At 51.3% G+C, this 25,308-nt stretch overlaps 1 protein-coding gene and 3 non-coding genes across 12 annotated transcripts; 2 read left to right on the forward strand and 2 right to left on the reverse strand.

The window, feature by feature from the left end:
• The first annotated feature begins 6 nt into the window (after positions 1-6).
• ZNF311 (zinc finger protein 311) lies at positions 7-13,212 on the forward strand. Of its 9 annotated transcripts, none has more exons than XR_004625330.1 (8): positions 7-1,298; positions 1,635-1,710; positions 3,026-3,106; positions 5,125-5,216; positions 5,476-5,626; positions 5,971-6,075; positions 8,292-11,370; positions 11,634-13,212. XR_004625330.1 is itself a non-coding variant. In XM_019809349.2 (8 exons), the coding sequence occupies exons 2-8, from the start codon at positions 1,290-1,292 to the stop codon at positions 9,293-9,295; spliced, it is 1,518 nt and encodes a 505-aa protein (XP_019664908.2). In that variant the 5' UTR covers positions 7-689; positions 1,041-1,289; the 3' UTR covers positions 9,296-13,212. The 9 variants fall into 9 exon arrangements, 8 of the variants coding, with proteins under 8 accessions (XP_019664908.2, XP_019664909.2, XP_019664910.2 ...); XM_019809349.2 differs by having other exon boundaries at positions 7-689; positions 1,041-1,298; positions 8,292-13,212; XM_019809350.2 differs by having other exon boundaries at positions 7-418; positions 1,041-1,298; positions 8,292-13,212.
• A 5,603-nt stretch (positions 13,213-18,815) lies between these two features.
• On the reverse strand, positions 18,816-18,897 carry TRNAL-AAG. Its single transcript has one exon. It is a non-coding gene; the product is annotated as a tRNA-Leu (tRNA).
• A 3,371-nt stretch (positions 18,898-22,268) lies between these two features.
• TRNAE-CUC lies at positions 22,269-22,340 on the reverse strand. The gene has a single exon. It is a non-coding gene; the product is annotated as a tRNA-Glu (tRNA).
• A 378-nt stretch (positions 22,341-22,718) lies between these two features.
• TRNAF-GAA lies at positions 22,719-22,791 on the forward strand. The gene has a single exon. It is a non-coding gene; the product is annotated as a tRNA-Phe (tRNA).
• Positions 22,792-25,308: the final 2,517 nt, after the last annotated feature.

Consider the following 25,308-nt stretch of genomic DNA (forward strand, 5'->3'; position numbering starts at 1 on the left):
GGGGCCGGCGAGGCGGGAGCTCAGCCACCGGGTACCCAGGGTCGCCAGCGGGAGGGGCGGGCTTTGGAGCCGGGTCCGCGGGGAGGGGTCCGCGGCGGGCTCGCCCCCCAGAGGGGGCTCCCCGCAGGTGTTCTGGGTCCCTCCCGCTCCCCCTCTCCCTTTTTGTCCCCCCGATTCCTGTCCCCCGCAGCGTCCGCGCATGCATTCGTTCGCTGAGCCGCTGGGGCAGGCGTTGTTGGAGGCGCTGAAGTCCAGCCGCGATCATGGTGGCCAGGAATGCCCGCCCTCGGGAGCCTGGGAGCCCCCGGTTTCGTGGGGGGACACAGACCACGCACCGCCGACGCCGTATTTGAGTAACTTACCGTGTTGGAAAGTGGTCGAGTGCTAGTGAAAAGAATAGAGCAAAGGTAAAAGCCAGGTAACACATCGGGATCGGAAGGAGAGAGTAAGTGGCAATCTTAGGGGGGCCGCGAGAGTCTGGGGAAGATGACATACAAGCCAACGCTTGGAAGCGAGGTCATCTGCCCTGAGGATTGCTTGAGGTGGAGGGGCGGCCGGTGCAAAGGCCCTGAGGCAGAAAAGAGAGGTCCGTGTGAGTGAGGACGGCTGAACGAGGAGGAGAAGCGTGGGAGCGGTACTCGGCACGCCTGTAGGCATGCACGCCCGGGCAAGACCCGCTTTCATTCTGAGTAAGCGAATGGGAATGGGCGCTCCGCTGTGTGCAGTAAGCCGGAGGAGACTGGCAGGTTTTACGCGGAGATGAAATAATCCAGTTTATGGCTTAAGCACAGTACTCTGACTGTCGTATTGAGAAGAGGCAGAAGGGAAGGACAGACGCGGGGAGACCAGTGAGTAACAGTGGGGAGCAAGGCAGAGGATGGCGGCTTGGACCAGGATGGGAGCTGCGGAGGTCCTAGTCCTGACACGTAGTGGTTTCAGTTTGTCTCCCTGGGCCACTCTTCTCCCAGAGATCATGCCCAGCAGTTACTTCTGTTTGCTGTGTTCACTGTCCTCTTTTTCCCTTTTCATGGACTATTCAGGAAAACAAGATGTGAGACCACAGCTAGCTGAATGCTGCTGATGAACCCCAAATCCAGGGCCCTGTGTGACACTTGAGGCCATGTAGAAGCTGCCCTGTGGGTCAGCAGGGGCCCTTTGGTTGGCATCTCCCAGGCCACGTCCAAACTTGTTGTCTGGGCAAAGCCAGAACTAACTTTGGGAGTTTGACCCAAGCAGCAGGGAAGAACCTGGACTGCAGTGGAAGACTGTAGAGAAAGCTGGGTGAAAAGATGCAGCAGGTAAGGAAAGGAGGGTCTGCAGCGTTTCCTGAGGAGGAGGAAGGAGAAGTGAGTACAGAAAAGGAAAGCAGTGGAGGCCGTGGTGGAAGTTTCCTGCTTCAAAATTCAAAATAGTTTTCCTGGACGGCCTGGTGACCATGAAAGCTTTCCGGTGATAGAGAGGAATTGAAAGACTTTTCTGTTTTTCATAAGGTGTATCAGGGACTGAGTCCCTGAATTTCTCTCCCCTCTGGGTGTGTCTGGGAGTTGATTTCCAGGGACTAAACTTTATAGTTGCTTAGAGCTTGTTTTCCTCCCGTCGGTAGCGCCCCTGAGGTTTTCTGTGTCTCCTAATAGGTGATGGTGTCACACAAGAGTCCAGGCCCACTACGCCAGCTGCCTGGGACCCCTGAGGCTGAGCTGCAGGAAAGAGGTGAGGCACACAGGGTGTTGTGCCAGGAGGACAGCAGCTGACAACAGCTGGGATGTGGCCTGGGGGGTAGGGGGAGGCAGGGAGGAGATGCTTCCTGGGGCCTGGAAATCCACTCCTTATTGAGCATTTATTGGAAGTCTTCTGTTATGTCTATACTAGGCTTGGATCAGTATTGCAAGAAACTAAATTACTCAGTTTCTGTCCCCATCTTACATCAAATTTGGAAAAAAATAATCAGAAGATTCTACAAAGCAACTTACCAAGAAATGGCATTCCATCACTTACATACGTACAACTCGACATGTATGATAGATGACTCATATAGGCGTACATGAAACCTGTGGTATCTTTCGGTAGCTCCTATCCCACTGGTTTTGCCACCATTTCCCTGCTGAGTGTATGTAATTTTAGTTCTTTAGACCTTTTTGGAACCCTGAGATTTTAGAAGTATAGTATGAGTCCCTGAGAAACAGAAGATAGAACAGCAGCAAAGGAGGAGCAAAGGTTTTGTCTGAAGCTTTGGGAAAAGCACAGGAAGATGGGGAAATGTGAGGCTGGGCTTTGGAAGAGCTGAGTGGTGGTGTGTGTGAAGAGCAAAGCGGACGAGACTGTGGCTGATGGAGGTAAAACCCAGGAGACAGCATTCAGCAGTTCGGGAGTCCTAAATGCAGACCCCGAAAGGCACGGACTTCTGGACAGAGGACTAGGCACCTGGGCACCCCAAAAGTAGGCTTTTAGTATATATTATCTACAAAGAGAAAAAGTATATCTTTGGAACTTCCAGAGGAGAAATCCCGAAATTCCAACTCTATAACGAATCATAAATGAAAATTAATAATATAGAGCAGATTCAGTACGAATTTAAGAGGGGTAGAAGATAAGCAACATTGCTTAACTTGGGTGTTTATTTCATTTCATTTTGTAAATATAAAATTATATGCTCTCTTCTGGTTGACATCTGACCTGAGTCTCCTGGTCCTCTTTTTTTCATAAGACCTTAAATTCTCTTCCCGTAGGTGATTTTCAGGACCATAAAGTTTACAGTTACCTAACATATAATATAAAGGAATGAATTTCATCCTGATAATATCTGTACACCGTTTTAACGAGTAGTTTAGTGACTGACCGAATGTTTGTGTCCCCTGTCCCCTCAAAATTCACACGTTGAAGCCCTAACCCCCATTGTGATGATATTTAGAGGTGGGGCCTCTGGGAAGTAATTTGGTTTAGATAAAGACGTAAGGGTGGGGCCACATGAAGAGATTAGTGTCCTTATTAGGGGAGGAGTCCAGAACTCTCGCTGCGTCCCCCACAGGTGAGGACGGAGGACGGCAAGCCAGGCACAGCCCATGCCGGCACCTGGATTTCAGACTTCCAGCCTCCAGAACCGTGAGAAGTAGGTTTCCAGTGTGTAAGCACCCAGTCTGGGTATCTCGTTACCGCGGCCTGCGTTGGCAAAGGTAGTTTCATGCTGTTTGAGCACATAGCTTGTCTCCAAGTTCATGTTTAACTTGAGGGCAGACACTGGCTTTCCAAAATCTAAAGCTAAGAAATAAAGCCCGAGAATCACTGTGGTGACCAGGGACTGAGGCGGGAGAAATAGCAACTTGGGTAATGGGTAGAGAGTTTCGGTTTTGCAGGATGAAAAAGTCCTCGAGATTCCACAAGGTGGTGGTTTTTTTTTTTTAAGATTTTATTTATTTATTTGACAGAGACAGCCAGCGAGAGAGGGAACACAAGCAGGGGGAGTGGGAGAGAAAGAAGCAGGCTCCTAGCGGAGGAGCCTGATGTGGGGCTCGATCCCAGAACGCCGGGATCACGCCCTGAGCCGAAGGCAGACGCTTAACAACTGCGCCAGCCAGGCGCCCCAACACAACGTTGTATTTTTAACACTGCTGAACTGTGCACTTAAAATGGTTAAGATGGTAATTTGTGTTACCAATTTTTCCACACTTAAAAAAAATTCTTAGTGTGATAAGCACTTAAAAAAAAAAAAAGAAGAAGAACCACTGAGTTAACAAAACTTTCCCAGTCTGTGAAGAGGGTACAGTAAAAATCCAAGTGGGCTACGTCTGGAGGGGAGTTGGGGTAAAACAGGGGTTTGCCTTGTCAAAGGCCATCCAGTGGTACACTCAAGACTGGTTTGTTTTACTGTAGTAAATTCTCCCTCAACGAGAACGTAAACAGATACCGAACTCTGGTTCAGTGTTTTGGGGTACAGTATGCTGATACCTTCGATTACTTTGAAATGCAGCAAAAAACAAAGTGGATTAATAGGGAGCTAGTTAGCTGGACAGATGGGCGACAGAGCATGACGACTGTTAAGGTATGTGGATCTTTACTACGATTCAGCTTTTCTGTGTACTTGAAAATGTTCATGATAAATTGTGGATTGAAAACAATAAACACAGTGGGGAGGTTTGTGTTTTTGCTGTCACAGGAGCAGAGCAGAGCGAGCGTCTGCTGTGAGCTGTGTGCAGGCCGGGCGGGTGTGGGACTGTGTGCGACAGAGAATTAGGGAGCGCACGGGCTTGCAGAGTGAGACATAGAGTGACAGAGTAGGGCCCAAGAGACCCACACACAGCCTGGATCTTGGTCAAAAGCTGAGAGTCTCCTAAACCAGGGAAGAACTGGGGGAGGTTTCTCTGGGAAGAAACCAATTTGCTCCTCAGTTGAAGTTTTGGTAAAATTGGAATGAAATTTGGGGGACCTAAAGCCACAGGGTAATCCTTGGGTCTTACCCGCTGGTGACTAACCCCACTGGTATCTTCTGGAAGAGATCGTTCAAGCCGGGATTTGGGATGTGTTGATGAACTTTCTAGAAAGGTTACTTGCCGCAAACAGTGAGGCTACAGGAAGGTAGAGCTGGCCCACCAGGAAGGAATCAGGGCCCTGTTAACTAGCAGTGGGCCAGACTACACTGGTGTGGGGAGGATGGCTTAATAGGAGAGGGGAAGGTGGTGTTTCTCGAAGAAACTAACTGGAGGTAGAGCAGCCAGTAAGTTACCGAAAGGAATCAGTTTGGGCCTGTTTCTGGATATTTCTGTCCCACACCTCCCCTCCTTTCCATCCCCCCACCCCATCCCCACCCCAAGTCTTTCTGGAGGAAGCGACTTCAAAGTCCAGATACTGGAAGAGAGGTTATCCCACAAGCCAGGAGTCAGTGACGAGGGCTTGGGGAGGGGCGAGGTCATTCTAGGATGAAGAGAGACCAGACAAAAACACATAGTAGGTAAGGGACAGAACGCTGGCCATCCGCGTGACTTTGTGCCGTGGCCTGCTGCCCAAAACCGAACCCAAAGCTGGAGAAATAATGGGGGAGGCAGAGTTTGGGAAGTTTCTACACCGGAGAAGAGAGGAGAAAGGAAGGTTTCGGTAGTACTGTGCCAGATTGACCTGCCTCGTTTCCCTCAGCCTTGCCAACCCCTCCACGTCCTGCCTTTGCCAAAGAGGGAAGCCGAGGAGACCGGCCAGGCGCAAAGACCGCACCAATGAGCCCGGCCCAAGTAAGCTGTGGCCCCTCCATCCTTCTAGAAATACAGCCCTACCTCCTTCCACTCATCCCTGACGCCCCCACCCCACATGCAGGTGCTCCCTCTCACAAGGAACATTCCCCATTCCTTCGCTGTTGCCTCTGCCGTTTGTGTCCACTCCCTTTCACCTCTCCCAAATACACACAATAACCGCCTCTCGTCTCTGTAAACCTTCTCCCAAGAGTCCTGTCCTGCCTCTCTGTCCTGAGGTCACCGGGGGGGTTTTCTCCAGGACAGCGGCAGGGAACTGTTTCAGGACTCCATGACGTTTGAGGACGTGGCCGTGTGCTTCAGCGGTGGAGAGTGGCAGTGTCTGACCCACGCTCAGCGGCACCTCTACGCGGACGTCATGCTGGAGAATTACGGGAACATGATCTCGGTCGGTAAGGACGTCCCTGCGCTTGGCTCGGTATTGTTTCCTCTCCTTTTCCTTTCAGTTGTATTTTTTATTGATGTACGTGGGGCCTCATATTAGCCTCTGTTACGTAGCAAGGTAGTCACAAGAGCAGGGACTGGTCCCCAGGGTCTCCTCCTCTCCCTTCTGAGTATGACTCGTCTGAGAATATCTGTACGTGTGTTTCCATGCGACCAGACCCCTGAACAAACCCCTTCTGTACCCCAGTGGCCGTTTCTTCCTTGTTTCCCTATGCGGGCAGAGGGGTCAAGGCTGGGTGTTAGGACCCTTGTCGTGTTGCTCTGCACACTCTTGTTCCTTCTCCACGACCAGGCTTTGCAGTCCCTAAGCCGCCTCTGATCTCCCACCTGGAGCAGGGGGCCAAGCCCTGCATTCAGGATCTGCAGGACTGGGGCTTCCTGACCTGCTCCTTCCCAGGTGAGTGACGGGAAGCTGCAGCCTCCTGCCGGGTGCCCTGGGGAGGTGGATGTGGGATGTTCTTAGTGCCGGGGCTCCCCAGTGACGAGAAAACAAACAGCAGCAAACTGTTTGGGCAGTTATTCTGTCATGATCTAATTGCTTCTTTGCTCCTATCTGATAGGCCCTTTGCAATTTGGGCCTCAGAGAAAGCTCAGTGAATTCATCTCCCTTCTGTGTATCAGTTCCTCCAGTGCCCAGAGAAGAACGCTGCTTTTCTGCCCCTAGTTTTTGTTCGGGACCTTCCCCACATTGAGCCTCAGGCCTCTACCCTTGCCTTTCTTTCTTTGCCCTCACGCCTTCAGCTCTTAGCTGGGCGGCAGGTGCCTGGTGCATGGACACTGCTCACTTCTCCCCTTTCCTGGGCAGCACTCTTGTTTCTCACTCCTGGTGTTTACTGCATAGCCCGTTGTCATCTGCAGACCAGCACACCTGAAGGCAAACTCGTCTCTCCCCTCAGCCCGTCCCCACTGTGCCCTCTGTTTCTGTACCTGAGCCTCCCTCTTTCTCACGTTGCGTCTCCATGCTCCTGAGCCGCATGCCTCGTCAGTCGTGAAACAGCACCGGCTCCTCATTCACACTGTTTTCTCTACTTGTCCTTCAAAACGTGTCAACTGCCCTGTCACGATAGCTGCTCTTCCTGCCTCCTCCCTCCTGCCATCCAACAAACATTTATTGAGCAACTACTGTATATAGGCACTAGACAAGCTACTAGAGATGGCGTCAAACATTATTGCCAAGTAGGGAAGGCAGGTAGTGAGTGATAATACAGCACAGAATAGTGAGAGTCACGGAGTGGTACCTGGGACGTACAAACACGGAGCGGAAGCGTCTAAATCTGACCGGGGACCAAATGACTGTGGAGGGAATGACCATGAACCAAGCGTGTGGCGTAAGGGAGATGGCTTAGTGGAAGGAGGGGAGAGGCATTCTGCACAGAGGGAGAATGCACACTCGCATTCATGAAGCGTGAGCAGCGTGACCAGAGCAAAGGGCTCTGAGCGGCCGGTGTGCGGAGGGCAGGAGCAAGGTCATGGTTCAGAGGGGTTTTTATAACCTGCAGACTTGGAACTTTATTCTGACCATAGGAGCTGACATTGGTGAAGCATTCACATCCGTGTAGCACGTGCTTACGCACATTAGCTTAGGTAACGGTCCCGTCTTACAGATGAGCACCTGAGGCACGGAGATGCAGTCGTCCTCCTGGGTTACATAGCCGGGAGGGGTCAGAGCTAGGGTTGCAGCCTGTGGTCCCACTCCAGAGCTGGGGATCTGGCCTGCACGCTTCACCTCCTTTCTGTCTTGTTAACGATGCAGTGCCACTGAGACATTTTAAGCTGAGGAGTGGCATGATTAGATTAGATTTTTAGAAAGAACGTTCTGGAAGCAGAGTAGAGCACAGATTCAAGGGGAGGCAGATTAAAGGACAGTTGGGGGTGGGGTGGCAGTTAGCAGCAAAACCCTGGCAGCAGAAATAGAGGGGGTAGAGCTGAGATGAAGAGAAGACTGATTTGAACTCTGGTTGCCTGCAGTAGAACTTAACTCAAGGGAACTTAAGCAAAACAAGGAGAATTTATTTATTATTCAGGGGTGTCGTGGAACCTAAGAGCAGGGGGACATGAGGCCCCTCACCCCACTGTCCCCTCTGCTGCTCGGTGCCGAGGGCAGAACATTCCCTCCCCTGGGCGGTGCACCATCCCCCCAGCACTGGCTGTTGTCAGGGTGCGAGTCCAGAGTCCAAGGAGAGAGAACCTGGCCTGGTTTGGGTGGGGGATGGCCCAGCTCTGATGTGCCCTGGCCCCCGGCAGGAAGAGTTACACTGCAGAGCAGACAGGTCCCTGGGGATCAGACTGCAGTCCGTGTCACGACAGGTGGGATTTGTAAAATGTCCGCTGAGCAAATCTGAGGAAGGGAGAGGGTTGTTGTGACTCAGTTTCCTGACTGAGGTGACGGGGCGAATGAGCTTGCCATTCACTACACTAGGAGAACCAGTAGGTTTCTGAGGGTTTTTGGAGAGTTTGCAGAGTCTGAGCTGTCTTGGCAGCCTTTGGCCGTGACCGTAGCCTTCTTCCAGCCCGGGAGTCATGTACCCTTCCAGCGGCTTCGCCCTTTCACCCCTCCCGCCCCCCGTGCTTCCCGACTTCTGAACATCTGGCATTTTCATTTCCTTGTCCAAGTATCCGCGGACAGGACCTGGCCTGGGAATGAGAAGGCAAGTTCAGAACAGGAGGTGTTCGACCGCGGCGACGTCTGCCGGGTCCGAGTCGAACGTCTCCTGAAAGCCCTGTCCCAGGACGATGAGGCTGGAGGAGCTGGTGTCCAGGATGTCAAGTTAGAGAATCCACGGGATGCGCCCGGGGTGGAGACACTGGGAGAGGAGAAGGTGACCCGCAACGAAGGAAAGACCGGAAAAAACTTCGGTGCAGCCCCGAAGCGTGTTCCACAGTACGGAGTCCTCCCAGAAAGGCAGCCCCACCGGTGTGCCGACTGTGGCAAGAGCTTCAGCGGCCGTGCAGCCCTGGTTCTCCACGAGCGTGTGCATTCTGGCGAGAAGCCGCACGCGTGTCGCGAGTGCGGGAAAGCGTTCAAGACCAGAAGCCAGCTGTCCGTGCACCGGGTCACCCACACGGGGGAGAAGCCCTTCGGCTGCGCCCAGTGCGGGAAGGCCTTCGGCAGCCGAGCCGCGCTCTGCCGGCACAGGAAAGCGCACAGCGGGGAGAAGCCGCACGCGTGCGGCGCGTGCGGGAAGGCCTTCGAGAGCAGGAGCCGGCTCCGTCTGCACCAGCTGGTGCACAGCGGGGAGAAGCCGCATGCGTGTGCCGTCTGCGGGAAGGCCTTCCAGCTCAAGCACTGCCTCACCCTCCACGCCAGGACCCACACCGGCGAGAAGCCGTACGCGTGCGGCGCGTGCGGGAGGGCCTTCCGCGGGAGCTCCGACCTCCGCAAGCACCTGCGCATCCACACCGGGGAGCGGCCGTACGCGTGCGGCGCGTGCGGGAGGGCCTTCCGCCGGAGCTCGGACCTCCGCAAGCACGCGAGGACACACGCGCGGGGGCCGGGGCGGCTGCGCGCAGTGTGGCCAGGCCTTCGGCAGCCCCGCGGAGCTCCGGCGGCACCGGAGGAGCCACGCGCCGGAGAAGCCGTACGCGTGCGGGCAGTGTGGGCGCGCCTTCCGTCATAAGTGCAGGCGCCGGGCTCACGAACGCGCGCACCGCGGGGACAGGCCGTACCCGTGCGCACAGTGCGGGAAGGCCTTCCAGGACCGGCACTGCCTCGCTGTCCACCAGCGCGTGCACACCGGCGAGAAGCCCTTCGCCTGCTCGCAGTGCGGGAGAGCCTTCCGCGGGAAGTCCAACCTGACCAAGCACCAGAGAATCCACACCGGGGAGAAACCGTACGCATGCGAGGCGTGCGGCAAGGCCTTTCATCACAGCTCCGTCCTGACGCAGCACAGACGCATCCACAGCGGGGAGAAGCCGTACACCTGCGGCCAGTGCGGCACGTCCTTCCGCCAGCGTGCGGCCCTGCTCGGGCACCAGCGGGTGCACAGCGGGGAGAGACCCTATGAGTGTGAGCAGTGTGGAAGAGCTTTCCGGGTGAGCGCGAACCTCACGGGACATAAGAGAAGACGACACGGAGGATGGCGAGCGCATGCACTCGACAAGAGTGGGAAAGCCCTCTCCCCGGGACCTGACTGGCCGTCTCAGTAGCCCGTGCTCGGCCGGCAGCCCCTGGGGAAGCTGTTTGCACGTTCCCGTTTCTGCTCCGGAGCCCGGCCTTGCTGTGCGGAGACTTCCAATCAGCAGTTATAGCACCGAATACTTCCCAGTGCTTGCCACGTGCCGGCCACTCTTCTCACGGCTTTGCAGTTTTAATTCCTTTAATCCATAAGACATCCCGACAGGATGAGGAAATTAAGGAGGACAGCGGCGCAGGGTCATATAGCTAATAAGTTCTGCACAAATGCCTCCCAGGGGCTCAGGCCCGCGCCGTTCCCGAAGGCCGGCAGCACACCTCTTAGATGGGCGGCTGCAACTCAGTTCAGCTCGGAGCTTGGTTTAGTTGATAAAATACTGATCCTTTTTACCAAGGTTTTTCTGTTTTGTTTTAACTTAAAGACTGGATGGAACTTTTCCATGTGGGTTCAGGATTGCTGAGATCGGGCAGATTTAGAAATTACCGATAAGCAGGATTCAGCTCTATGCTGCTCCAGTAACCGTTTACATATGGAAAGAGCATGAAACCCACCTCACTTTGTTATAAATACATCAAAATGTGCATGTGTTGATTTCTTAAATATTTACTGTATCTATTTTCATGACACATGAAATGCTCTTTCAAATGTATGAGAAGTTTGCATCTACCTTTCCAAGTCTTTCAGTATCTCTTAACATACACCCTTTCAAATGTTACAAGCACTTTTTACAGACAGAATTAAATACAGTCAACAAGGCTGTTAACTAGAGACTGGAAATCCTAGGGGCGCCTGGGTGGCTTAGTTGGTTAAGCGCCAGACTCTTGATTTCGGCTCAGATCGAGATCTCGGGGTTGTGAGCTGAGTTCCGCTTAGTGGACAGTCTGCTAGAGATTCTCTCTCCCCCTCTCTCCCTCCAGAAAAAAATTTTTTTAATCCTAGAAGAAGATGCAAATGTGTCAACCTAATTAATATAATGACCATAATTGAGAATTAAGTTTAGTCCTAAATTCCTCAGCTGGTAAAAAAAAAAGAGAAAGAGAGAAGGATGAGCAGTGGGTTATCCAACATTTCTCAAAGGTGTTTTACAAGTCAAAGCTTTTAAAATAATAACTTTAGGGACCGTGAGCTACGTGGGTTTTTAAAATTCCCTTAAAGACTTCTCAGAGTTTAAAATATGCTCCTCTAAATCTTAAAGGAGCAATAAAAACCACTGCTTTCCAGAGTAATTGACCACACAGTCCTGTTGGAAGCATTTTCCTGGGCTCCTGTTTCACAGAAAACCTTTTGGGAAATGGTTATATGCTATCTAATACTGAAAACAAGGTGTCCAAGAGGTGTGATTTTCTAGTAACAAATTCCAGAGGGGAGTACATGGTTTCTTATTTTTAAAAAGGGCAGACTGAAACATTGTCCCTTAGGCTGTTTCTGCAGGAAATGCCGTGTTCGTTATGTGACCGTTTCTCTCATAGTTTGGCGATGAAAGCCGAGATGGAAACTTTGAAGACATAACTCCATGAAGTTGCCTCTGGAGGACGAAGTTCTGGATATGTGGCTTTCCGGTGAGAAAACATGACATAAGGGCAGAGTTCAGGATGTGTCTGGACAACTGACAGTGGTTTTCCGATTATTTTTGAGGATGAGAACCCCTTGTTTGGTCGTCGACAAATCTGAGCCACGCATGCACACACAGCAATAGTTCTTTAACGCTCGACAGAATATTGTCGTGCTTTCCTAGAAAATCGGAGGTTTTGTGTCTCACGGCCACACGTATAAGCTTTTAGAAAACGCATATGCGTGCTCAGAACGTCTGTTTTGCCCACAGGCTGCGGTGTGCTTTCGGACTTCAGACTCAGACTCATCCCAGCTGGTGAACCTGACAGCCAGCCCTTCGTGTGGCCTGTGCCGTCGTTGTAACAGAGCCCGGACCAGCCTCGAGGGTGGGTGTGCCGCTGACCGGAGAGCTCACCTCTTCAGACACCAATTAGCGGCAGGGGGTAGCAGGCCCACGTTCTGTTGTGAAACGTGAGAGGCCTCTGTGTGGAGCCCAAATGGGAGCATTCCAGACGCATCCTCACCCGTGCGTCGTGCACGTGACCACCGTCTCCCTAGAACATTGCTGTGGTGCAGACACCTGCTGTGAAGACTGCCTACGAACTCTCAGTCCTGCGTCTAAAACGAGTGTTGTGCGGTCGGTAGGGGGGGTGGGGGATGGGCTAGAGGGGGGACGGGCACTAAGGAGGGCACCCGCCGTGAGGAGCACTGGGTGTTGTGTAAGAGACGGATCACTGAATTCTCCTGAAACCAGTACTTCACTGCATGTTAACTAACTGGAATTCAAACAAAAATTAAATAAGTAAATACTAAAATGAGCGTTGGGGGGAAACACTGAAGAAAGTTCAGATATTTTACCTGTGGGAAAAGTCTACATTTAAAAGGGGTCCAAAGCTGGAGTAAAGTTTGCTATAGGTAGTAAATTCGGCAGGAATACCGTGGAAGGAGTTCAAAGATGAGATGCATAGTTGAATAACAAAACATGCTAGTATTTCTTAAAACCCTAAGATGTTTGTAACTAATTCTGAAGAGTTACCGAAACTAGAGTCATTGATTTAGTTATAATTTACTTAAAAACTCACCAGGTAACACACTTTTTTAACTTGATTACCTTAATGCAAAATCTGAGAAAACTGTCACTCTGAGCATTGATAGAATGAGATTTTCACTTTACCTTCACAACGGAAGTAGAGAATGCCCACTTCTCTCGGTTTTACAAAGCAGAACAAGATAGAGGTTTCAGATTTTGAGCCACCATGAACAGAAACGTCTTTCTGTAGCTTCTGCACAGTTGAGGCCCTGCTATCCTTACCGAGCAAGGTTCACCCATGCCTCACAAGATAGTCTTTCAGAGTTTTCAAGACAAATCAAGCACTTCTTCTTCCACAAGGCAAAATACCTGAAATTTCTTTAGTGCTTTCTCACGGTTTATTTTAAAATGTTCAGGAAGCAGATTCCTGGAGTTGCTGGTCCCCTGGGGTTTCCCGCTGCAGGACTGAGACCGTCGGCAGTCTTCACAGCCGGTGGGCACGTGCAAGATGGGTTTGTGAGGGTGATGTCTGGAGTCCTGGCCTTTCCTTCTGTTCACCGCTCTACTGTCTGTCCTTACACCAATGCCAAACTGGTTACTTACCATAGCTTTAAAATACCTTTTCACCTGGTAGAGTTAGTCCTATTTCTTTTTCTTCTTCAAGACCGACTTGCCTGTTCTTGGTCAAGGCTGTATTTGTTCATGCACTGGAAGACTCAGTGTTACAAAGATGTCAGTTCTTCCCAAAATCGATCAACAGATTCATTGCAACCAACCTAAATAAAAATCACAAGAGTGCATTTTTGTGGAAAATGACAAACTGATTCTAAAATTTATTTTTCAGTATAATTCTTAGCCAGAATAGCCAAGACTTATGAAAGGCAAACTTTTTTCCTTTTATGAGTAAATTTTGGATAGTATTTGTACCCTCAGGTTAAGAAAGGATTTCTCAAGACGCCAAAAAAGGTTAATCTTAAAGAAAAATTTCTGATAAATTCAACTGGATTAAAATGAATTTCTTTAAGCAAATTCACCATAAAGAAGGGAAAATACTATTTTCTCATGACTTGAAAAAAGATATTTTGAACACATACACTTGGAAAATAATTGTCATCTAAAATGTTTTAGGTTGGGGGTGCCTGGCTTGTTCAGTAGGTTAAGTGTCCAATCCTGGAGTTCGGCTCCAGGTTGGGAGATCCCCTCCTGCATCAGGCTTAAGATTCTCTCTCCCTCTGCCTCTGCCCCTTCCTCCCCCATTCACACTCTCTCTCCCTCGAAAAAAGTGAATAAATATTTTAGTTTGAGTCATACGAATGGCCATATCTAAAGGCTGAATAGTGGCAGTTTAATACGGTTTGACCTTATATAAAAATTCCTTTAAATCAATAAGCAAAAGACAACCCCAAAAAAGGCAGAAAGCATGAAGAAGTATTTCAAAGAATGACGACTAGACACAGAAAGCAGTCCAGTCTCCATAATAAGGAGCTGAGCACAGTGACAACGTGTGGGACTCCCGCTAGCCTCACCCAGTTTTGGCCGGGACGTGGGGCTACAGTGCTTCCTGGTGATGCTGTAAATTCATGCAGCCACTCTGGAGAATGCACAGATGCCGTCCTGTAAAGCTGGCCTGTACCCCACAACCTTACAGATCCATCCCTGGGGATGCGCCCCGAGAAACCCTCGCACGAGGATTTTCACGGCATATCTGCTCATGATAGCAAAGCCCAGCAACAACCCAAATGTTCACCAGCAGTAAGTAGAAAGACACGTTTTGCCATATTTAAACAATGGATATCTTACAGAAACGAACACGAATGACCTAATTGTGTTACCTACGCAGTAACATGGGCCGGCAGTGGACAGCCCTGGGTGAATGGGAAGAGCCAAGCCCAGAAGACGGCATACAGTTTGGGGCCAGATTTATAAAGCTCAGAAACAAGGAAGACAATAATACATTGCTTGGTGATGTATTCCTAAGAGTATTATTTGTGTAAGTAAAGGAAAGATAAACAATTTAGCAGAGCGGTTGCCTCTGAAAAGGAGTCACAGTGATGGGGCAGGAGAGAGGCACGTAAGTCTCAGGAATACTCTTGCCAGACCTGTCCCACAGAAACTTAATGCCAGCCACGTACGCAATTTCAAATGTCCTCATTAAAAGAACAAAAATAAATTAATTTTAGTAGTATGTTTCTGCGTGGCCCAGTGTGTTCAAACTATCATTTCAGTATACAATCAAAAACATTTTAATGAAGTATTTTATTTTATTTTGTGCTGTCTTCTCCATTTACAGCACCCCTTGGTTTGTATGCTCAATTTTCACTAGAAAACTATGCTTAGATCTGTATCTGGATTTTTTAACTTACAGTTAAAAAAATAAATTCACAAAGCCAAGTTGTCCCAAACATACTTAGAAGTTTTCCAATAACAGAATGCAGAACCCTCTTTTAAATTTAAATTTTAAATAGAATTAAAAATGCACTTTCTCGGTCACGTGAGCCACATTTGAAGCACTAAAGCGCCACAAGGAGCGAAAGGACCCCGTATGGGACAGAGCAGTTCTCAATCTTGAGTGATATGTTCAAAAGTGCTCCTTCTGATACTGTGCTTCAAAATTTTTATACTTGCGTATCTTTTCAAATGTATAAAGTAAAAGGGAAAACCCCCCCCCAAAAAAAAGCAATCCAGGAATCCCAATTAGTAGAAGTTCCAAAACAATGAAATGATCAAAAGAGACAGGAAATTATCTAATCATGTAAGAAAATCAGTTTCTAGAGGGAAAGGCCTGCCAAGCATATGGTTCAATGAAGGGCAAAACACCTGCACAAAATACTGTGGATAAAAGAAAGATTGCCAAAGTGTTCAGGCAGGAAAAAGAAAAGTCAAATATAAAGGACAAGAAAATTAATTAGCTTTGGAATAATCAAGAATAGCACTTGAAGATGACAGACCAGAGAGTAATGCCTTCAAAATCCTAATGGAAACAATTTTAATTTAGATTTTTATAATCAATTGATGAATCAACTATTAGGTAAAATAAAGATATTTTAAAGACATGAAAGTTCTCAAAAATTTTATCTCACATGCTTATCTTATCATGAAGTCCACCCAAGCAAATTAGTGAAATCAAGAATTAAAAAAAGGGGGGGGGGATCCAAGAAGCAGACTTCACAGCAAAAGAATGGAGGTGGCAAAGGCAAACCCCCAATTCTGTGCAATGAATCCAGACGCGCATGACAGAGAAGCAGTCTGGGAGGAAGGTCTCCAGGGAAATAACACCTGCTGCACTGACTAGTTAGAAAACAGTATTTAGGAGTTTCACTGTTATTGTGATGAATTAGGGAATAATAGGCAAGAGTGACAGGAAATTAATCAAGTGACAAGATAAATCCAATATGATCAAATTTTACAAAATGGAAAATATCATCAGATAGTTCATCAGTATCACCATCGTTTCATACATGAATCAGAATGAAACCATGTGCTGTACCGAGAGGATGGAAGACGGGAATCAGTTTGAGGTCATGAGCACCAGAGGGCAACTCTCAAACTCCAAAGTGGAAAGAAAAGACAAGTGTCTAAAAGGGCAAATAAGAAAATAACAAGAGAGTATGATTTTTTGGCTTTATGCAGTCTCATATCCTGTGTCCCTTTGCAGCACTGTAATTCCTAAATTTGAATTATAATTTACACTTAAGTGGTAACAATCTGAACACCAAAGTGTCTCCTTTTCTCTCCTTTCTCCTGTTGACAACATGCATCGGTCAAGAACTGTGAACATTCTGATATTTTACTGTATTTACAAGGTAAAAATTAACCTGCCAGTTTCAAGATTGCTCACGGAACCCAAGAGACTCCTGGGTCAGAGATGTAAGGCAAAAATTTACCTTACCCTCTCAGGATTTTCTGGGCCTGACATAGGACGTGAACAAGAGAAGACCATGCAAACTTAGTTCATAAAGGTTTTACGTGACATGTGAACCCTCAGAAGGAAATGAATACCCAAAGGAGTGGTAGAACTGAACTGCTTTCATGCGGTTGAACAAAGAGAGGCAAAGGTGGAAAAGGAACTAAAACAGATGAGGAGGCTAAAGGGAGAATTCTCCAACCAAGGTCTGTACAGAATCCTCTCAGCTTCAACGTCCTGCCCTTGGTGTTACGAAAATGACTTTCATCTTGGTATGTAGGGAGGACATCTTCCACATAAGGGGTTTATCTCCTGCCTTCCAGAAGGAAAAGGAAAGGCTCAGAGCACCCGTCTTGCACCCGTATTGTTAAGTGCCTTTAGCTCAAAATAATTCTTATGCCAAAGTGACATATTCTGCCACCCTTCAGAGATAAAGGATGTTTTATTTCTCGCAGTAATAGCAGGAGTCAGATTATCAGCCTCCCCGCAGATTCCTGGAAAGCACCAATTCCCACACGGGTGACTCAGATGGGCCCAGATGGATGCCTGCTCACAGAGTGGGTAGCGTTCCAGAAGAGGAACCCTGAGCGCAGGAGCTCAGCAACAACGCCTGTCCTTTGCACCAGACAGACACTGTCTCTGTTTTCCAAGGCTGTTCTTCACACGCATATCCTTGAAAGACAGTCCAGGGCAAAGGACAGTTACTGACTCTGTGGGATAATAAGAAAGATATATTTGGTCTTTGTCCCCAGTTCCTGACATAGCTTCTAAGTCCCTTGGAATTTCCTGGGTGCCAGGAGCGTCTTTTGCTCTACCAAGGCCATGCTGGGTAGCTTCCTAGATAGTTTCAGAATGGAACTAGAAGCTAGAAAGACAGAGCCACAGTCAGAAGCCTAGAGCTTTCAGCCTCCACCTCCGTCCCCAACCTTCCCAGGAGGGAAGAGGGGCTGGGGATTATAACCTGTCATGCCTACGTGATGAAACTGTCATTAAAAAAAACTCTCAAGGACAGAATTGGGAGAGCCTCAGAGCTGATGAAGGTATGGAGGTGCTGGGCAGGGGGCCCAGCTGGAGGGGGCACAGAAGCTCGGTATTCCCCCACTCCTGCAGAGCTGGCCCTGTGCATCTCCTCCCTTTGGCTGTTTCTGAGTTACATCTGTTTATATAAACCAGTAAATGAAAGTCAAACGTGTGCCTGAGTTCTATGAGCCATTCTAGCAAATGATCTAACCTGAGCAGGGGGTCCTCAGAACCCCTGATTTATGGCTGGTCAGTCAGAACGAAGGAAGTCTGGGATTGCAAACACCATCTGAAGTGGGTTACAGTCCGGGTGTCCGGGTGGTTCAGTCCATACAGCCTGCGACTCTTGGTCTTGGAGTTGTAAGTTTGAAGCCCACCTTGGGTGTAGAGATTACTTAAAAATAAAAATCCTTTAAAAACAAAGTGGGGTACAGTCTTGTGCGACCTGTTGGTGTCCGCAGAGAATCAGAGAATTGGTTTTTGGTGAGTGAAAATGACAAAGCAGAAACTGAGAATGGGTGAAAGCTGGCCGGCCACCCCACCGGGAGCCACGGGAACGAGGGGGTGCGCGTCCTTGCAGTCGGCGTGCGGTCCCTGCTATTCTCTACCTTCTCTATTCTCTTATATCGGCAGCTTTGAAGTCCACACACATAGAACCATCTTTTTTGGTAGAAATTATACCGTATGTGCAAAATAACTTGCCGAATGCTGTGAACCCCCCGGACTCTAAGCTTCATGGTGGGCGTGGGGGACTCCGAGCTCTCCTCCACAGCCCCTCCACACACCCCAACCGTAACTCCGGGCTGCTAGGAGGGAGAGGGGCAGACCAGGGAGGGCTTCCGGGAGGAAACAGCTTGAAGCTAAGGACCAGAAGATGAGAAAGACGGGCCATGTGTGCATAAGACCCGCTCAGAGCAGGGAGCGCCCCCGCCCCGAGCCGCAGACACGTGCGCGCAGGGCACTGCAAGCGGAAAAGCGTGCAGAGGGCGAGAGAGCCGGCGGTGGAGGCAGCCGCTGGACAGCACGGAGAATGGGGAGTACCCGAGGCTGGGGGGCACCTGAGGCTGGTGGGCACCCGACGCTGGGGAGTACCGACGCTGGGGGGCACCCGAGACTGGGGGGCACCTGGCGATGCCGCGGGTCCGCAGCCGTGGGACCAGCACCTGCGCTTTCCGCGCTGTCTTTCCGGATCTGCAGGACAGGGTCCCAAGCACGAGGCCCCCGCGGCAGGCGCTGCAGGAAGATGAGCGACTGCGCAGGCGCCAGAGGCCCGGATCCGAGAGGATGGCCGCAATCGTGCACAAACGCGCTTCTCGGCCGTGGGACTGCGCGTCCGCCGCGCCTGCACTGCACCGGCCTGTCCTCGTGGACGAACACCCCGCGTAGGCGAATGTTCCCGGGGGACCGGCTCCGGCCGCTGGGCAAACAGCGGTCCCAGGAGGAGAGGAGCGTCCTGACTGGCGGACACGGCCACACGGCGTAAAGAAGGAAAAAAACTTTGGCAGCGGTGGGATTCGAACCCACGCCCCCGAAGAGACTGGAGCCTTAATCCAGCGCCTTAGACCGCTCGGCCACGCTACCACTTCCGGCACCGGGGCTCCCTCACGGCCCCCTAGAGACTTGAACACCGCCCCCACGGAGCCACCGCCCCGCCCGAGCCTCCGCCCAGCGCGGGGTCTCCGCCCTGGGACCCGCAGCCGGCTTCCCTCACTGCCCCCGGCGCATCCTTATGTCGTCACAGGCAGGGCGCCGGCGGTGTGCGCTTCGCTTCTCTGCGCAGGCGCGGATCTCCGGGACCGACGCGGGGACCCGCCGGGATGCTGAGACCGGAAGTACGCTGTGGCGTGTTGTGTGGGGAATAAGGTCGCGGTGAAGTTAGCAGCTGCCGTTTCTGTTTGCTCGGCCCTTCCTGTTCAGTAATTCTAGGCGTGTGTACAGCGGACATCCCGGGGAACACTGGCCTTCCTTACAAATCCCCGCCCGAACGCTCGTGGATTGCACTGCGCCGTGACGAACTGCCGAACCGGCCGCCAGAACCGGGGTGTCCTCGGGGCCGCCGCCCCGCGCGCGCCCTCCCGGCCGCCCTGTTTCTGCCATCTCTGCTGCTTCACGGCCAGCACCTGCGAAGCTCTCTGCTCAGTCTTGGCAGGCCGCCGCCTCCTGTAAACCCCCCCAGATTGCTCCCTGTGAGGTTCCCGTGCGAGCGCCTCCCACATGAGCAGGACGCGGCCCGGGGCTCCGCGGGAGAACCCGCCCACCTCAGACCCTCCCACGGGAGCCCAGCAGCGTTGGGAGCGTGGCTTATGTCCCCAGGGATTTGACGGGAGTGCCATCTTTGAGAGACACGCGTGGACTCAGATATGGCCAGTGGGGTTTAAGGGACGCGGGTTGACTTAGGGCGTCAGTGAAGCCCCTGGGAAATGTTGGCCTGATGCCTAGCTTGCAGAGTTCCCAGCCTGCACCGCGTGTGAGAGGACCTGCTCCACTGGCACTGACAGTGTGTGTCCACCTGCCGGGGAAGAGAATATTCCAGATGGCTGAACCCTGGCTTTTCAGCCTGGCGATGACGGACTCTCTCGCCCCAGAGCCTGGAACTCACTCCCAGCCCAGGACAGGGTGTCTGGTTGTGTTAAGTTGTGGTTAAAAACAGACATCACCTACAATTTCGCATTTTAACCATTTGTAAGTGTAGAATTCTGTGACGTTAGGTACATTCACGTCCTGCGCATTGAGTTACTTGTTTTCATTCCATTTTTTAATGACCCCAGGAACACAACTCAGAGTCACAATTTGCCCAAAGAGAGAGCCGCCCACCGCTCCGTGTGGAAGTGCCATCTGTGGGGCGGGTTCGTGTTTGTCCATCTTCCTCCCTCCTTTTAGTGGAGAGAAGGCACGTGAAATAGCCAGTGATTATGTGGAATGAGATTTCAGGATTGCCCCCTGGGAAGCAGGTGGGAGGAGGAGGACAGATCGACGAATAATCAATGAAGTGTTAGTGTTGCTACAATCAATCAATCAGTAAATTAAAAGGTCACAGATTGACTCACTGGTATCTTAATCATCCTTAGCTGCAAAAATTTAGCAATTACCAGATGTTCTTTCCTGGGGATAGATAATCTTTTATCAAGAGAGCAAAAGTAACACAGTCACCACCTTCTCTTCCTCCTTGCCAAAGCCTCGCTGTCCCCTGTTCCACCATCTATCCCAAGCTGGGAGCCTCCTTCCTGACTTGCAGTGCCCACTGTCCTCACCTGAGCTCTCTGTCTGGTTGTCCCTCTATCCCTCACCACAGTAGCAAGCTCCTCTCCACTGTCAGGACTGTGTATTCCCACGGGTTCTGGATCTCTGAGTGCAAGATGGCCAGAGCTTGGTACAGACTCACCACTTGGTGACCCTTTTAATGCTTAGAGACACAGAGCAATAGTACCCCTCCTGCTAGGTGTTGCGTCAGTGATTCGCAAACTTCATTGTGATCCATGAAGACGTCAGTCCAGGAACCAGTTTTCTCTCTCGTGTTTGCATTCCTACATGATGAACTCAGAGGGGGAAACACGCAGAACAATGAGGAAGTAAGTTGAGAGAAAGTGACTGTATCAGCAGTCCACTCACTCATTCAGCTGCACTGACCACGTGTAAGCTGTAGAGTCTGTCAGCTTGCATAATATACGGAAGCTCTTCTGTGCTTTTCTGCTTAACCTTTCACGGGAAATCAGCCCTCCAGGCCTGATGGCAACTGCTTCTGGGTGGGACCCCTGAATGTGCTTAATGCTTTTTTTTTTTTTAACTTCTCCACATAAAGCTAACTAGATTAGAGACGAGGGACTCTTCTTTGAAAGCTATATGATTTTTCTCCTTCTGCTATAGACTGTTATTCTTTCTCCATGGAGGAAAAAATCTCCCTAATCTGTATCTTAGCACAGTAGCTTCTGGTTCTGTTTGCTTACCAGACTGCTGCCTGTGGATTTTGGTTTTGTACATGTACTCAGTGCCAAGCCTAGCACCCAGGTCCATAGTAGGCAAACTTCTTAGACAATTTAATCTTATACATGTGTCAAAGTGTATTAACTGAAGGAAAGTATTGGCAAGATGACAAACGAGTATCCCAGCTCACAGAGGTTTTGGAAATCATTAATTTCTATATGGGGGCGAGGGGAGGCAGGGAATGTGCAATTAACCAGAAAGAAGACTGCTTCATTTAACATGATCGTCTAACGATCATGTCCCCATCTGTTGGTGAAGCGAGATCAGAGGCACCACGATCTTTGGCAGCTTGCAGAGAGGTCAAGAGTGCTTGGAACTTTTATGAGAAATGAGAAGGAAATAAGCATTACAATGTGGCTGCTATTTAGACGAACCAAGTAGCAAAGACCCGTGCCACGGCGCTCAGACCGGAGCCAGGCAGCACAGAGACACCGAACCTTGACAAAGCCGGGGCGGTACCATCCGCTTTCGCAGGTACGCGTTCAGGGATGCTGAGGCCGCGTGTGCCGCGTCTGGGTGTCCCACAGCACTTCCCCGTCCCCGGACCCCACTGCGGGCAGAGGCCGCCACCAGCGTCCCGGGCAGGGCTGACAGGCGACCCCGCGCGCACCTGCCGCCGCCGCCAGGTGACTTCCCGGCCCCTTCCGTCCTCCCACCCGTCCTGCAGGTGCTCTGCTCGTCCCAAACAACCTTGCGGGGGACCGCTTCTCCGAAATTCTCGGGCCATAGGGCCATCCAAACGACAGGAGACGGTCGAACACTGAATACTGCCGCCTCACGGTCTGCCAGGGGCAGTGCTCTTTACGTTCCCTAAAACAATTACGTTGTCATTGTGCACTTGGGCTATCAACAGTGTTGGAGAATTTCTAGGCAAAAGATGCCTCGTGTGAAAACGAAGAGTTACGTCTCACACCGTTTAATGCTGAGTCTGTACAGGATTCCCCCTCGGCCTGCGCAGCAAAAATCGCACATTCCCTGACCGGGAATCGAACCCGGGCCGCGGCGGTGAGAGCGCCGAATCCTAACCACTAGACCACCAGGGACGGTGCTAGAGCCGCCTGGGAACAAGCCCACAGGCTGCATGCACCTGTCCCCGATGGGACCCGCTGCAAACGGCCGGGCCGTCTCACCTCCCGGCCGCGCCCGCCGGCGGGGGGGAGGGAGGTACCTGGACCCCGCCCAGGATGAATGACAGAGGTGACAGGTCCTTGCGGCAGTTCTCACGACACCGATCTGCGCCTGTCCTCCCGTGTTTCTCATAGTCGGGTGAGCCCGTCCCGGGCGAAAACCGCTTTTGTAATTTCTCTTCCGTCCCCTGCAAGGTCTTGCCGCGGTGTTTTTAAGTAAATACTTGGAATGTCGTGGACAGAAAGACTTCGGTGATGAAGTCATCCGCGTTACTGTCGAGCTGAAAGGGCGGAGCCGAAATAGCTCAGTTGGGAGAGCGTTAGACTGAAGATCTAAAGGTCCCTGGTTCGATCCCGGGTTTCGGCAGAAAAAGAACACTTTTTTAGAGCTTGAAATATTAAAAATACTGAATTTGTCTACAAGAGATATGAAAATATTCGTTGAGCCGAAAAAAAGTGGTCTTTTTCCCAAAAAGAGGGAAACGGGAAGACTGTGCGGTAACAGGGAGGCTCCAGGGGGACAGGCCGGGGGAAGCGTGTAAGAGGCGAGGAGGAGCGGAGGGAAAGCCACGGCCCCGTCTTCTGAGCGACGCGCCGCAGTTTCCGTTCTTGGCTCGGGCTCTGCTCCGCGCTGTCCAAACCCACCCTTTCTTCCAACAACCGGAGCCAAAGCCAGGAGGCCCACCGGGTTCCTCCTGCTCCCGAACATTCCCACCTCGTGACCCCGCTTCCCCCGGCCTCCTTCCGCGCGGACGGACCGGTCCCCCGGCAGAGGGAAGAGGACACCTCCACCCCACGCTCCTTCAGCAAACAGGTGTTGCGTAAGTGGGCTCCCCGCAGCTCTGAGGAGCCACAGGGGCAAGAAGGGGCCGCAGGGCAGGTGCCTGCCACAGGGCGCCCTCCGCGCTGAACCCGGGCTGCGGGGCTGCAGGAGGGGAGGGACCGGGCGCGGCCCTCGCTCCCTCGCCTCTGCTCCTGCTCCCGGCGCGCTGGCTCCGCGCAGGTCCCAGCCCGCGCCTCGTCCCCTCGTTCCCAAGACTGGTGAACACCCCGCCCGAGCTTAGGGCCGCTCTGGCCGTTGCGTTCTGCGCGGTCCGTGCTCGCGCTCCCAGGTCCGCCGCTCTCCAAACCCCGGAATGCCCGGTTCTCCCTGTTCACACGGCAAGGACCCGCACGACCCTTCGCGTCTTCCCTCATGCTCCTTGCCCAGATCTTCCACCCACCGCCAAACTGGCTGCGGGAACAGCGTTCGTTCCGCCGCTTTGCCTCATCCGTCTCTCATCCGCTGAGGTCCGCCTTCCGATCCCAGGAGAATATTCCCCCCCTCCCCCCCGCTTCCCAGCCTTGGAATGCCGCGGTTCTTTGTGGTCCTAAACTGAATCGTGTGCAGCTGCACACCACGGGCCACCCGTCCTTCCCGGAGCAGTTCCTGTGGTTCTTGGGGCCTCACTCCTGCCACCCTTCTCTGGGCCCTGCATGCTCTGTCTCCCACTGTCCTCGTCCCTCTTGTGAGGACTCTAGAAATGGCTTCTTTCCAGCTCCTGACCTCCATCTCCTTGGGGTCGATCTGTAATTGTTAGACGACCGTAGACTCACGTGCAGTTATGGATAATACGCAGAGATCCCAAGTAGGCACCCTTTACCTCGTTGCCCCCAGTGCTGACACCCTGCAAAACTTCAGTCCCCAGCGGGACACTGACCAAGTCAAGATACAAAATGTTTCCATCACCACTGGGGTCCCCAGTTTGACCCTTCATGGCCACACCCACTCTCCCCTCACCCCTCTCCCCACAGGTGGCAACCACTGAATGGCCTTCCATTTCCATGGCTTCCTCATTTCCAGCGGGATGTATGGACTCACACAGCATGTAACCTGTTGAGATGTTGAGCCTGGCTTTTGCACTCGCTGTGGTACTCTGAGATGCATCCAGGTCGTCGAGGCCGTGGACACTTTGCTTCTCTTTATCGTATTCTGTGGTGGGAATTCAGCACACTTGGAACATCCTCTCACTGAGAGACATCTGGGGTGTTTCCAGACTTACTATTGGGAATAACGCTGTTGTAGACCGTTGCGTACAGGTCTTTGTATAAATCCCAGCCTTCATTTCTCTGGAATAAATAGGCAGGAGTGCAACTGCTGGGTGTACGGTACTTGCACGTTTAGTTTTCAGAGAAACTGCAAACTGCTTTCCAGAGCGGCTGGACAGTTTTACACTCCGGCCACCACACACGCAGCCGCAGCAGTACCTGGGTGTCAGGAGTTCAATTGTAGCCATTCGGACAGGTGTGCGGTGACGTCTCCTTGTGCTGGTAACGTGCCTTTCCCCAACGGCTAATGATGTTGAAACCTTTCTCATCTGCCTATTTGCCATCTGTGTATCTTCTCTGGTGAAATATGTCTTCAGGTCTTTTGTCCAATCCGATAAGAACACTCGTGTACAGGTTTTTGTGGGAGAAGTGCCTGGAAAAACTTGAAGTTCAGACCCACTGCAAATCTGTCTTGGATTATACCGTTGTCGCACAATGCAATTCTTAGGCAGCAGTATTGACAAAATGTGATAGTCTTACTGTTTTCAGAAAGGCCCAGGGCAGAGTGGAGCTATCCCTAGGATAATAGGCTGGTAAGAAAAGTTTCTTCCAGTCCCACTGACTACACCACCCTTCACTGCAGGCAAAACCTAAAGGTCAAGCATAGGATAGTGTTCAAAAAAAAAAAAAAAAAAAAAAGACAACAGGCCCAAAATGGAGTCACTTATGTTAAGCCCCATGTCACCAAACCAAGACTTAAGGACCGCTTTGGCTCTCCCAGAAATGGAGTCTTAAACCAATCAGTTGGGAATCCCGTGATCAGCAGTAGTGAGGTAACTACCTGACAGACACCCTC

The sequence above is a fragment of the Ailuropoda melanoleuca genome, chromosome 5 (assembly GCF_002007445.2).
Source record: "Ailuropoda melanoleuca isolate Jingjing chromosome 5, ASM200744v2, whole genome shotgun sequence".
NCBI lineage: Eukaryota > Metazoa > Chordata > Mammalia > Carnivora > Ursidae > Ailuropoda > Ailuropoda melanoleuca.

Bases quoted from the DNA above. Each gene is read 5' to 3' on its own strand.
- ZNF311 (XM_019809349.2), top strand. The intron at 3,107-5,124 runs GTAGGTTTCCAG...CGTTTCCCTCAG, and splicing joins AGCCTCCAGAACCGTGAGAA to CCTTGCCAACCCCTCCACGT. The intron at 5,627-5,970 runs GTAAGGACGTCC...CTCCACGACCAG, and splicing joins CGGGAACATGATCTCGGTCG to GCTTTGCAGTCCCTAAGCCG.